The sequence below is a fragment of the Tripterygium wilfordii genome, chromosome 7, assembly GCF_013401445.1.
Source record: "Tripterygium wilfordii isolate XIE 37 chromosome 7, ASM1340144v1, whole genome shotgun sequence".
Taxonomy (NCBI): domain Eukaryota; kingdom Viridiplantae; phylum Streptophyta; class Magnoliopsida; order Celastrales; family Celastraceae; genus Tripterygium; species Tripterygium wilfordii.
The window spans coordinates 7499359-7513228 of NC_052238.1; the positions used below are offsets into that span (position 1 = coordinate 7499359).

The following is a 13870-nucleotide window of genomic DNA, read 5'->3' on the forward strand; positions in this document are numbered from 1 at the left end:
TGCTCTAACTTAGTTCATGTATGTTTGTTTTCAAAACTTAATTTCCAGCACTATCTCAAAAATATATAGTCATTTAAATTCAATTCATATAAATCAAATATTGCTTTAATGTTTCATTATCATTTATAAATGATTTAATATCATCAAAATTAGACATATAGGACCATAAGTCCAACAATTTCCCTAAGAAATACGCCACCATACACTTACTTCAATCTCAAATCCAAATTTAAAATAACTGATTACTATTGATTGATGGCAGGTAAGAGATCAAAGAAGAGAGGGAGAAGAAGATAGCATGGAGAAGAAGAAGAAGAAAAGAGAGAGAATAAACAACTGAACATATATTTCAATTGTCGTGGTTACAAAGTGTAACCATAGCTCAAATATATACCTTTTACAAATGTATCTAACGGACATAAAACGTTCACGTGATGTGACAGTTACACTACAAATATTTGAATCTTTGTATGTATTATAATACGCACCTAATAGAATGTCTAACATTGAAAGCCCAGTATTGATAGGCCCAATTTGAGTTAAGAATGAGACACAAAACGTGGCCCCAACTTAAACATATTAATAGCCCATCAGCATCTTCTCAAAACGGTGAGTATTGAGAAACACCAATGTAGCTAACACAACTTCAATTCGCACCAGAGGAACCCTAGGTGAAGCGAACCAATAAAACTGAAATTATTGAAGAAGAAGATGCTCAGTTTATCACCCCCCCCCCCCACAAGCTGAGCAGGAGATCTTCGCATGTTCAGCTTGTCTAGAAGGTGATGAATCCGTTGGACTGACAGAGGTTTCGTGAGAAGATCGCTCGGTTGGTCTGTTGTTTTGAGGTGAGCCAACTTTATCAATCCTTCTTGAACTTTGTCTCTTGTAAAATGCAAATCCAGTTCTATGTGCTTTGTACGCTCATGGAAAACTGGGTTTGTAGCTATGTGAATGGCAGCTTGGTTGTCACAATATAGATCCATAGGGTAAATGGTTTTGATTTGGAGTTCTTTGAATAAGTTGTGAATCCAAGTCATTTCGCTAACAGCGGAAGCCATGGCTCTGTACTCTGCTTCGACAGAGGACCTAGAGACCGTTTTCTGCTTTTTAGATTTCCAGCTGATGAGAGCATCCCCAAGTTTGATACAGAATCCTGTCACCGATCTGCGTGTGTGAGTACATGCAGCCCAGTCTGAGTCGCAGAATCCTCTGACCTGTAAAAAGTTAGTAGCAGGATAGAAGAGGCTATGGTCTAATGTGCCTTTGATATATTTTAGGACTCTGTTAGCTGCATTCATATGAACTTGTGTTGGTTGTTGCATGAATTGACTAAGAGTATTAACTGTATATGTAATATCAGGTCTGGTTATGCATAGATACGTTAATCTGCCCACTAATCTCCTATATTGAACTGGATCATCTAAAAGTAGGCCTTGGTTAGGTGATAGCTTACGATTTGTATCAATAGGAGAGTTAATAGGATTAGCATTAGAGAGAGCAGCATCCTTTAAGAGGTCATGAGCATACTTTCTTTGACTGACTGTAATACCAGTTTCATTATTTTGTATTTCTAAACATAAGAAATATTTTAGGGGTCCTAAGTCCTTTATTTTAAAACAAGAACCTATGTATTGCTTAACTTTATTGATTAAATTCAAGTTATCTCCCCCTATTGCCATGTCATCTACATAAAGAAGTAGAAAGACTTGGTGACCATTGTTTTTGTAAAAAAAATAGTGAGTAGTCAGCTCTACTTTGAATAAATCCAAAGTCTAGAAGTGCTTTCTTGCACTTTTCATTCCATTGTCTAGAGGCTTGCTTTAGACCATAAATGGATTTATTTAATTTACACACTAAGTTCTTTCCTTGATGAGAATAGCCTGGAGGAATTCTCATGTAAACATCTTCCTCTAATTCACCATTAAAAAAAGCATTGTGCACATCAAGATGAAATAAGTGCCATTTATTTATTGTTGCTAAGGCTAAGAAAATTCTAACTGTGGTTACTTTAACCACAGGAGCAAAGGTTTCTTTGTAGTCAAAACCTTCACTTTGGTTATAGCCTTGGGCAACCAACCTGGCTTTATATCTTTCTAGGGAGCCATCTGCCTTATATTTGGTCTTAAATATCCATTTGCAACCTATTGCCTTTCTATTTGGTGGTAAACTAGTTAAAACCCATGTTTTGTTATGTATTAAAGCTTGCATTTCACTCTGCATAGCTCTAATTCAATTCTGGTCTTGTATTGCTTCCTTATATGTATTTGGTTCTTTTTGTTTTGTAATGGCAGAGATGAACGCATCATGTGAATGATCAGGCAAAATGCTATTATGGATGGAATGTTGATGGGAAGCATCAGTGGTATTGCAAACATAATCTGCTAGGTATGTGGGTTTTGTTCTAATTCTAGAATGACTATTTAAATCATTGCTAGTATGAATAGGAGTGGATGTGGTATTTTCTCCTGAATGTTGGTGAACATGTGCAGATGTTGTTTTTTCTTGAGTATTTTGAAAAGGAAATTTTGTTTCCTTGAAATGAACGTCCCTAGAAGTAAAAATTTCATGAGTTTGCATATTTAGGATATGGTAACCTTTAGTTCCTAGAGGATAACCTAGAAAAATTCCTGGAATGGCTTTAGGTTGAACTTAGAATGAGATGTTTTGTTTGTTTTAGCAATACAAAAACAACCAAAAACTCTAAGAGTGTTGTAGTCAAAATCTTTATTGTATACAATATGATATGGTGTTTTTTGATCTAAAACTCTTGAAGGAAGTCTATTAACCAGGAAAGCAGCTGTTTTGATACAAAATGACCAAAAATGTTCATCTATACCACACTGAATTCTAAGAGTTCTAGCCATGTTTAAGAGGGTTTGATGTTTCCTTTCCACTATCCCATTTTGTTGGGGTGTGTAGGGACAAGATTTCTGATGTATGATGCCTTCTTGTAAATAAAAATCTGTCATGAGAAATTCTTTCCCATTGTCAGATCTAATTGTTTTGACTTGTTTATGAAACTGAGTATGGACTAAATTAATGAAGGCTTTAATATATTTTCTGGTTTCCTCTTTACATTTCATTAGATATACCCAAACCATTCTAGAATAGTCATCTACAATGGTGAGAAAATACTTATAGCCATCTATAGAAATTGTGGAATTTGGTCCCCAAATGTCCACATGGACAAGATCAAAACAGGATTTAGACAAAGAATTGCTAATAGTGAAAGGTAATCTTTTCATTTTACCATAAAAACATTCATTACAATCCTGTGAATTGTTTGACAAAAACTTAGGTAGCATGTGGCTAACAGATTGAGAAGGATGACCTAGTCTCATATGCCATATTCTACTGCTAGTTACAGAGTTAATGCTTCCAGAGTACAAAATGTAATTTTCTTTTTCTGGATTGTAGATGTAGAGTCCCTTAATCATGCTGCCCATGCCAGTTTTCTTCAAGGTGACTGGATCCTGCAGTGCACACTAGTTTTCAGAAAACAGGACAGTATGATGACTCATATTAGTGAGTTTACTTACTGAAATTAAGTTAAAAGAAAAACTAGGAACACGAAGGACTTTAGTAAGGGTGATTTGAGGAGTAAGTTGAACATAACCTATGTGGCTTATGCTATGTTTTTGACCATTAGGTAATGTAACATAGGAATTATGTACGACATGATATGTATGAAATAATGACAAATGACATGCAACAATAAGGGGTGTTCGCGGTCGGTTTCGGTCGGTTTTTGACGACATTGAGGGTGAAACCGACCAATGATAAATTTGATATTAGTAAAACCGACCAATCGATTTAGGTCGGTTTTCGGTCGGTTTTCGGTCGGTTTTCGGTTTTTGTATGACCATAAAAAATAAAATTGGAGTATTCTTTCTCCATGCTTATAACTCCAAAAATTTATATGTACACACAGTTCCAAATAGCTAAATTTATGACATGTACACAAATTGATTCCATAATGTCAAATGCATAACAAATACGCAACAGCTAAATGGTAAATAGTGACTCTATCACATTAAATTAAACAAACATGATTAATTAATCGATATATGATATCTGACATAATCACATAATTGTTGTAATTTTAATTAACTCGCAAGCGCACGAATACAATTATAGCATAGGTATGCAATAGCGAGGTCGATCCCACGGAGATTTGTCAAGTAATTCCAATTTCTACTCAATTCGAATGTCTCGAGATAAAACTAAATTATTTCTGAAAATTAAAGAGAAGTTGCGTGAATTTCAAAATCAAGAAAGTGCAAGAATATTAGAAAGATTTAGGGTGTTTTCAATCAAGAGAATGCAAACTAGGACTTCGATTTCACCATAGCAATCCTATTCTATGTCTTATTTGGTTAAGATTCAATTCTCGTTTCTAAGGTTCGTTCTTATCTAAAATATGAAACGCCATTGATTGTGGTCAAGATCAACTATTCTTAAATTGTTATCTAGCCATTGATTGTGGTCAAGATTACAAACAAGAATGCATTGAGTGCAAGAAGAACATCAAGAACCAAGAGTGTTTATGCATGGATCGTGCTTCAACAACATCTCATTCATTCACAAGAGCTATATCAAGTTTACCCATTGATCGTGGTGTTAGAGACATCAGCCAAAACTTAGCTTGATCCTTCAGGGTATATGGAAAGCATCTCATCTTCAGTTGTTCCTCAGTCACACCCTGCAAAGGAAAAGTACTAATAGTAGCATAAAATTCTTTCATGAAAGTCAAAGGATCCTCATTAGGTAAACCATAGAAACTTGGAAGCATATTAAAATGTAGAGATTTCAACTCATAATTTCTAGCTGCAGTTGGAAGTAATATGCATGATGGTGAAGTAGGAATAGTCGGCCGAGCAAATTCCTCCAAACAGCGTGTATCATTGTTGTCCTCCATTGGTTCAATTGTTTCCTCTTCCTCAGATTTGATGTCAGTCTCGTCTACCTTTGGTTGATTTCTAGTCCTTAGAACTCCTTCAATGTTATCGTTCAATGGAAGCACGTCTCCTTCCTGTGATCGGCGTCCCTGCATCCAAAGCTGAAAATTTTGCAAATCTGTCAACTCAGAACACTGTCTACTCTTTTGATGATAACTTTCTGGTTATAACTCGGAATCCCGATCTGTTTCTTAGGCTGGAGAGTAGACTTCTTCAGCTTTCCGTTGATATACTATAAGCCCAATAAACCTTGCTGAAACAGTCCAGAATAGTCGGTAAAGACAGCCACCAAATCTGCCCAGTAAACAAAAAAAAAAAAAAAAAAAACAGTTTATGAAGAAAACTTTCGAGACCCCAATTGGAATTAGCAAATTGAAATTCTTAAACACAATCCCCGGCAACGGCGCCAAAAACGTGTTGTAATTTTAATTAACTCGCAAGCGCACGAATACAATTATAGCATAGGTATGCAATAGCGAGGTCGATCCCACGGAGATTTGTCAAGTAATTCCAATTTCTACTCAATTCGAATGTCTCGAGATAAAACTAAATTATTTCTGAAAATTAAAGAGAAGTTGCGTGAATTTCAAAATCAAGAAAGTGCAAGAATATTAGAAAGATTTAGGGTGTTTTCAATCAAGAGAATGCAAACTAGGACTTCGATTTCACCATAGCAATCCTATTCTATGTCTTATTTGGTTAAGATTCAATTCTCGTTTCTAAGGTTCGTTCTTATCTAAAATATGAAACGCCATTGATTGTGGTCAAGATCAACTATTCTTAAATTGTTATCTAGCCATTGATTGTGGTCAAGATTACAAACAAGAATGCATTGAGTGCAAGAAGAACATCAAGAACCAAGAGTGTTTATGCATGGATCGTGCTTCAACAACATCTCATTCATTCACAAGAGCTATATCAAGTTTACCCATTGATCGTGGTGTTAGAGACATCAGCCAAAACTTAGCTTGATCCTTCAGGGTATATGGAAAGCATCTCATCTTCAGTTGTTCCTCAGTCACACCCTGCAAAGGAAAAGTACTAATAGTAGCATAAAATTCTTTCATGAAAGTCAAAGGATCCTCATTAGGTAAACCATAGAAACTTGGAAGCATATTAAAATGTAGAGATTTCAACTCATAATTTCTAGCTGCAGTTGGAAGTAATATGCATGATGGTGAAGTAGGAATAGTCGGCCGAGCAAATTCCTCCAAACAGCGTGTATCATTGTTGTCCTCCATTGGTTCAATTGTTTCCTCTTCCTCAGATTTGATGTCAGTCTCGTCTACCTTTGGTTGATTTCTAGTCCTTAGAACTCCTTCAATGTTATCGTTCAATGGAAGCACGTCTCCTTCCTGTGATCGGCGTCCCTGCATCCAAAGCTGAAAATTTTGCAAATCTGTCAACTCAGAACACTGTCTACTCTTTTGATGATAACTTTCTGGTTATAACTCGGAATCCCGATCTGTTTCTTAGGCTGGAGAGTAGACTTCTTCAGCTTTCCGTTGATATACTATAAGCCCAATAAACCTTGCTGAAACAGTCCAGAATAGTCGGTAAAGACAGCTACCAAATCTGCCCAGTAAACAAAAAAAAAAAAAAAAAAAACAGTTTATGAAGAAAACTTTCGAGACCCCAATTGGAATTAGCAAATTGAAATTCTTAAACACAATCCCCGGCAACGGCGCCAAAAACGTGTTGTAATTTTAATTAACTCGCAAGCGCACGAATACAATTATAGCATAGGTATGCAATAGCGAGGTCGATCCCACGGAGATTTGTCAAGTAATTCCAATTTCTACTCAATTCGAATGTCTCGAGATAAAACTAAATTATTTCTGAAAATTAAAGAGAAGTTGTGTGAATTTCAAAATCAAGAAAGTGCAAGAATATTAGAAAGATTTAGGGTGTTTTCAATCAAGAGAATGCAAACTAGGACTTCGATTTCACCATAGCAATCCTATTCTATGTCTTATTTGGTTAAGATTCAATTCTCGTTTCTAAGGTTCGTTCTTATCTAAAATATGAAACGTCATTGATTGTGGTCAAGATCAACTATTCTTAAATTGTTATCTAGCCATTGATTGTGGTCAAGATTACAAACAAGAATGCATTGAGTGCAAGAAGAACATCAAGAACCAAGAGTGTTTATGCATGGATCGTGCTTCAACAACATCTCATTCATTCACAAGAGCTATATCAAGTTTACCCATTGATCGTGGTGTAATCTTGTCTCAAACATGTATCTAAATAATGGTGATCAGTCATTAAATCAACACATGATATATGAAGCACAATGAATAAAACTAGAAACTTGAATTGGCAACGAATTAATTAAGACATAGAATAGTCATGCTAGGCTACATTGAATCCCTAGTAAAGAGTTTAGCCACACATAATATATAAAAACATCAACAATTCAAGAAATAACAACATCAAGAACTTAAGAAAAAGAACATCCTTTAGTTTCCTCTTGCATAAAGATTTCCTCCAGCTGAAATATTGAATCATAATAGTCAAAGATTCATTCAAATCATAAATTGATACTCTATTAGCTTCCTTCAAAGGCTGGAAACGTCCTTGGGCTTTCAAGAAGTCTCAAATCAATATTGTTAACTATGAGCTCGATTCCTGATTTTCTGGACTGCGCAGTCCGTATTCAAACTGTCATAACTTTGTCCACAAAACTCGGAATCACAAACTGTAAAATTCTTCAGAAACTAGATTTCCATATCTTTTCAACGGTATATGACACAAAACCCAGATCTTCTCAAAGGATTTATGGTGACCTTCACAAGTGGGCTGGACTGAACAGTGGCAGATTTTGCTGAAATTACCAAGACTCGCATGTACATGTCCAATAACATTGTCAAAATTGCCATTGACATAATTCATCGTCTAGGATTCGATTAACTGAAATGCAAACAAAAATAACGTAAAACACCCAAGTTTGACTTGAAAACAAAGCAATAAGTTAAGAAAGAGAGGTATAAAATCAATGTAATTTTGCAATCATCAATAATAGCTGACCATCAAAGAAAAATCCAATAAAAATAAAAATAAAAATTTTACAGAGTTTCATACATATAGTTAAACATTTAAAATAATCAACAAAAACACCAAAACCACCATGTTCTCATGAGACTTCTTGCTTGGCAGCAGCAGGGGCACAGCAGCAGGGGCACTTCTGAAGTACTCTGGTTTGAAGTTTGAACACATGAAATTACACGTAAGTTTTAATACTTCAACAATAGTAATAAAAATCAAGTTAGCTTAAATTCACATACACTTGATCATATCTCTTCAAGATCCTCGCATTCCTCGACAACATTTTCTCCCATGTTTAATGCCTGAACTTTTTCATGAATCTCTGCAATAAACAATCATAAATCATATATAAGGCCATAAGCTACATAGAAAAATAAAATAAAATGGAGCATTTTATAATTTAAATTACCACCTTCAAGCTTTTCGTAGTCTTCAATTTGATTCATAGCTTCTCGAAGATTGATTGGAGTAGAAGATTTACGGATCCAATTTTGGCTGCAAATTAGGGCCTCAACTGTAAAAGGGCATAAAGAACTGCGAAATGGATCGATAACTCACCCTGCCGTGCTGAATGTCGATTCGGAAGCCACTGTAGACACGGGAATCGCAAGGACATTCCTTGCAATTAAAGAAAGCACATGATATCTACTTGCATTCACCTTCCACCAAGCAAGTAGATTAAAACCATCTTTGTCATTCTCCAAACTCTCTCCCAAATATCGATCAACTTCAGATTTATTTTCCAAAGATTGAGAATCCTTCAAATGTTTTTTAAAACTCGCCAATCTCGCTGCCCTCATATCCGTTGGCAGAGATTCATTGCTTCCCAATGTATTTGATTGACTCACTTTCTCTTGTGTGCTACTAACTCCATTATTTTAAGCATATGCATCATATAAACGAGTCAAAGTACTTTTAACTTTCTCTGGCAATCCCGGGAATGAATTGAAAGAAAATTCAATCATCTTTAATTTATATCGAGGATCAAGAACAAATGCAACAAACAACAAACCATTCATAGCATTAATGCTGCCCCAGTATTTGTTAAACTTAGCCATCATATTCACAGCCACATTTTTCAGCATTTCATCGCTTAAAGCACAATCAGACTCAATAGTATCTTGAATCATTAACAGCTCCATAATAAAACCATTAGATGTGACATGTTGAGATCCTGAGAATCGCACAGTTGCATCATAAAAAATTTTCAGAAACTTCACAAATAACCTTACTTTCTCCCAATCAGAAGCAGTAGGAACCCCAAAAGTGATCCTTCTCCCTCCATCACCACCCTCTTCCTCCATAGCCGCACGTAAAAAGTTAGTATCATTCTCCTCTAATCTTTCAAAGGCCTTTTGGTATTTTTCAGCCCTATGTAACATCTCATAAGTGTAATTCCATCTTGTAGCCACATCTAAAACAACTTGATGTTTATAAGGCAATTTTTCTTTCTCTGCACACAATTTAAATGCCTTCAACCTTTGTGGAGAGGATCTAACATATTTTACTGCATTTCTAACCTTGGTAATGCACTCATCCATATCTTTCAATCCATCAGTAACAATAAGATTTAAAATATGCGCACAACATCTCAAATGTAAAAATTCATGTCGCAAAATAGTCCCCTTTCTATGTTGTGTCTTCTTTTTCAAGAAATCAATGACCAAATTATTTGAGCTAGCATCGTCAACAGTAAGGGTAAGAATCTTATCTATCCCCCATTCAAGCAAACATGTTTCTACAGCTTTACCAAGTGTTGATCCCTTATGGTTCTCAACTTGACAAAAATTAAGAATTCGCTTATGCATTTTCCAATTACTGTCAATGAAATGCCCTGTAAGACACATGTAATTCATATTTTGGACAGAAGTCCAAGTGTCTGTAGTAAGACAAAAACGTTGTCCTTTAATGGCTTTTTTCATCTCTGACTTTTCCTTCTCATACAACAAAATACATTCCCTTGAAATTGTGATACGACTTGGGATGTTTTTCCATTTAGGACAAATTTCGGCCAAAAATTCTCGAAACCCCTCCCCCTGGACAAATCTAAAAGGCAACTCATCCTTTACAATCATGCGAGCTAAGGCTTTCTTAGCTCTTACAGGATTAAATTGTGTAAGTGAGGACAATGTCTCACCTGGCTTTAGAGGCTCGAAGTTCAATGTAGTCTGACCCTTCTCCAACTCAATCTCTTTTTCTTTAAAGGGGTTTTCAGAAGATAAGCAAACATTGACTAAATGATTCCCCAAAGATGTGGTACCATTTTGTTTAGGATCAGCTGCATAACTCTTACTACAAAAGTCACATGTTGCCCTACGTGTACCATTTGCAGTTGTAACCTCAGTAAAAAAATCCCAAACCCAAGATCTTTTCCTAGAAGTTTCAATTTTTGTAGGTTCACTAACCTTCCTTGCAGTACCAGGATCTGCTTCTTGTTGCTTATTGATAATATTGCCCTCTGTTGGATTTGGTGGATCGTTACCCATCTTTCAAAGCAAGCTGATTCGCAAATGCCAAATAAAATTCACTAACAGGGTCTGTCAAATGCAATAGCAAATCAAGTTATAATAGTAGCAACTAACAAGAATTAACAAGAGAAACGCGGGCTTGCTCAATACTAACCTCTCAATATCAGTCGCGAGCGCCGAGAAGGGCATCAAGGTCCAACCAACGCACTAGGAAACCAATGGAGTGTTGCGGCCATCAAGAAGACAAGAACAATAAGACAAATGAAGTTAAAACCCTAGCAAAAAACGAAAGGACAAAGGTAGTCGTCATTTTCAATTACAAATGGGCCTGGCTATTGGGTAGTAGTCACTAGTTTAACTATTTAAGTGTTTCTTCAATGGGCCTACCTAAACAAATGGACAATACAATAGAATAATTAATGATATCTTTGACTTTGAGGAGTATTATATATATATATATATATATATATATATATATATGTGTGTGTGTGTGTGTAATTTTAACTTTTAAGAAGAAAGTTCGGTCGGTTTCGGTTAACCGAAATATGTTTTTAAAATTATGAATACCGACTGTTTAAAATATTGAGTTTGTGTACACCGACCGAACCGACCGAACATCAAAAAACTTTTATAACAAAACCGACCAATCGGTCGGGGCGGTTTATGCGGTCTTTTTGAACACTCCTATGCAGCAACATGGTCAGAAGCTCCAGAATCTACAATCCATTTAGTAATTTGTTGAAAAGGATTGGTGATACCTGAGAGAGCAGAAGCTGAATGATGCTGAGGTTGTGAAGAATTGGAAGCTTCTCCATTCACCTTAGTCTTAAGAAAGTCAATGAGTTGCATGCATTGAACATTAGAAAGATCCATAGACTGAGACTTGGAGTCATCATATGAAGCAGAAACTTGATTAGCTGAATAAGATCTTCCATTGTTATTTGGTTTCTTCTTTGGAGGAAATCCAAACAACCTGAAGCATTTCTCTGTGTTGTGATTATCCTTTTTGCAATGCTTGCAATACATTCCTTCCTTGTTGGAGGAGGAATTTTTAGAGATATTATCATAATCTCTTTTAGGTCTGTCTGCGTTGTTGTGCTTGAAAGGCTTGTTAGAGTAAGAATTGCTTGGCTTGTTGAAAGCCATAGCAACAGGATTCTCTGCCACTGTATCTGTTAAATACATCTGCTGTGTATTTTCTTCTTGTCTGATCAAATTGAAAACCTTATGCACATCAGGGAATGGTGACATAAGTAATATTTGACTGCTTACATGATGGTAAGAGTCATTTAAACCCATGAGAAGTTGCATTACTTTCTCTTCCTCCCTCTGTAAAACCAGAGGTTGATATGTGTTGCAAGCACACTGTCCACATTTACATTGTGGTATAGATTGATGATTTTGAAGTTCATCCCAATAGCTTTTGAGTTTGACAAAATAGTCAGTAACTGATAAAGAACCTTGCTTGATATTAGCCAAGGCTCTATATATTTCAAACACACGAGTCTTGTTTGTGACAGAGAACATGTTTTTGAGATCAACCCATAGATCTCTTGCTGATTTCCAACCAGTAATGCTGGCATGAATTTGTGTGGATACACAATTAGTAATTCAATTTTTGATAAGGCTATTGCCTTGTTTCCACAATGGAAGATTAGGATCCTGAGGATGAGGAATAGAAAGTGTGCCACCTATGAAAACAAGCTTGTTTCTTGCTTCCAAGGCAGTCAACATATTGGAACTCCAAATATGATAATTGGATCCAGTGAGTTCTACTACAATTAATTTGCTTATAGCAAAATCATTAGGGAGAAAATGATAGAGGTTAAGAAAAGGACTAGTAGCTGTATTTGGAACAGGTGTGGTGTTTGTGGTAAAGAAAGGAGTAGGCAAAGTGGAATAAATGGAGGGTGTGGGTAAGAGAGGTGTAGTAGTGAAAGATGGGGTGGGCAAGAGAGGTGTAGTAGTGATGGGTGGGTTAGAAAATAAGATAGGATTACCATTTGGAGGTACTACATGGAGATTGGCTCCATTGTTGAGGCCTGTCACTGCAGTGTTCCTCATATAATCACTAGCTTCTGCCAGTGCTTGAGATACCCTAGAAGTATCAACATCTTGTATAATTTCTGGATTCATTTTAGTCCGATACCATAAAATAACTGAGTACTATTGATTGATTGCAGGTAAGAGATCAAAGAAGAGAGGGAGAAGAAGATAGCATGGAGGAGAAGAAGAAGAAAAGAGAGAGAATAAACAACTGAACATATATTTCAATTGTCGTGGTTACAAAGTGTAACCACAGCTCAAATATATACCTTTTACAAATGTATCTAACGGACATAAAACGTTCACATGATGTGACAGTTACAATACAAATATTTGAATCTTTGTGTGTATTATAATACACACTTAATAGAATGTCTAACATTGAAAGCCCAGCCCAATTTGAGTTAAGAATGAGACACAAAACGTGGCCCAACTTAAACAAATTAATAGCCCATCAGCATCTTCTCAAAACGGTGAGTATTGAGAAACACCAATGTAGCTAACACAACTTCAATTCGCACCAGAGGAACCCTAGGTGAAGCGAACCAGTAAAACTGAAATTGAAGAAGAAGATGCTCAGTTTATCAAAATTACCATTGAAAGGGTAATGAGAACATTCTCCTACAGCTACGAAATGAAACAAAACAAAAAAGAGAGAGAATCGGTTGAAAATTTTTGACTCCGGGGATACCGTTTTCTTCCAGCGATCCTGAGCATTGATATCTGCACCACAGTCAACAAGGCATTTGGCAACATCGATCCAGCCGTGGAGTGCAGCCCCGCGGAGCGGGGTGCAGTTGTCGTAATCGCGTGCTTGGACAAGTGATGGATCCTCATCGAGAAGCTTACGGACAGCGGCAACGTTGTTTTGGTGCGCGTGCCAGTGTATCAACGAGGTCCTGCTGACTCTCGCCTTCTCCTTCTGCTTGTCCCCGGGCCCTGCCGTGAAAGTGGATACCGGAGGGTCGCTGCCTCCTGAGGAAGGATCGAAGCTCATATGTGGAAATTAGATCAGATCCGATTCGAATCAATTGGAGAGAGAGGGACGAAATGCGTGCTTGGTTTAGACTTGAGTGCTTGATACTGTTGCTGAGCGCAATAGGGAAACGGAGGCAGGTGTGCATTGTTATTCTGGTTTACTTTTTCAACAAGATTCCCTTCCTCTCTGTCTTGAAAATGCTCTTAAGACGACTAATTCCAATGTCCCGTGATAAGTCCTCTACTGAGGCGGGGGTCAGCTCACCCTCCTGTGGCTCGACTTCCTCTTCCCAAGAAACTCCGGCTGTACGAAGGACCAGGCTGTTCATGGCAGTTTGTGAGTCTTTTTGATGACTTTCTACTGATAGT

At 36.7% G+C, this 13870-nt stretch overlaps 2 protein-coding genes across 4 annotated transcripts in view; both read right to left on the reverse strand.

Annotated features, from left to right (window-relative positions):
- Positions 1-13775, reverse strand: part of LOC120001901 (integrin-linked protein kinase 1-like) — a 43767-nt gene extending 29992 nt beyond the window's left edge. Inside the window, exon 1 of the mRNA XM_038850421.1 lies at positions 13215-13775. Within this exon, the coding sequence (XP_038706349.1) occupies positions 13215-13520 (306 nt within the window). The 5' untranslated portion in view covers positions 13521-13775. The remainder of the gene's footprint in view (positions 1-13214) is intronic.
- Positions 7988-10809, reverse strand: LOC120001899 (zinc finger BED domain-containing protein RICESLEEPER 2-like). 3 transcript variants are annotated; one of them, XM_038850419.1, is made up of 4 exons: positions 10632-10809; positions 8422-10508; positions 8249-8331; positions 7988-8158 (listed from the first exon to the last, which is right to left on the reverse strand). In XM_038850419.1, the coding sequence occupies exon 2, from the start codon at positions 10493-10495 to the stop codon at positions 8888-8890; it is 1608 nt and encodes a 535-aa protein (XP_038706347.1). In that variant the 5' UTR covers positions 10496-10508; positions 10632-10809; the 3' UTR covers positions 7988-8158; positions 8249-8331; positions 8422-8887. The 3 variants fall into 3 exon arrangements, with proteins under 3 accessions (XP_038706347.1, XP_038706348.1, XP_038706346.1); XM_038850420.1 differs by having other exon boundaries at positions 7988-8148; positions 8422-10546; XM_038850418.1 differs by having other exon boundaries at positions 8422-10546.
- Positions 13776-13870: the final 95 nt, after the last annotated feature.

Bases quoted from the DNA above. Each gene is read 5' to 3' on its own strand.
- LOC120001899 (XM_038850419.1), bottom strand. From the start codon at position 10,495: ATGGGTAACGATCCACCAAATCCAACAGAGGGCAATATTATCAATAAG.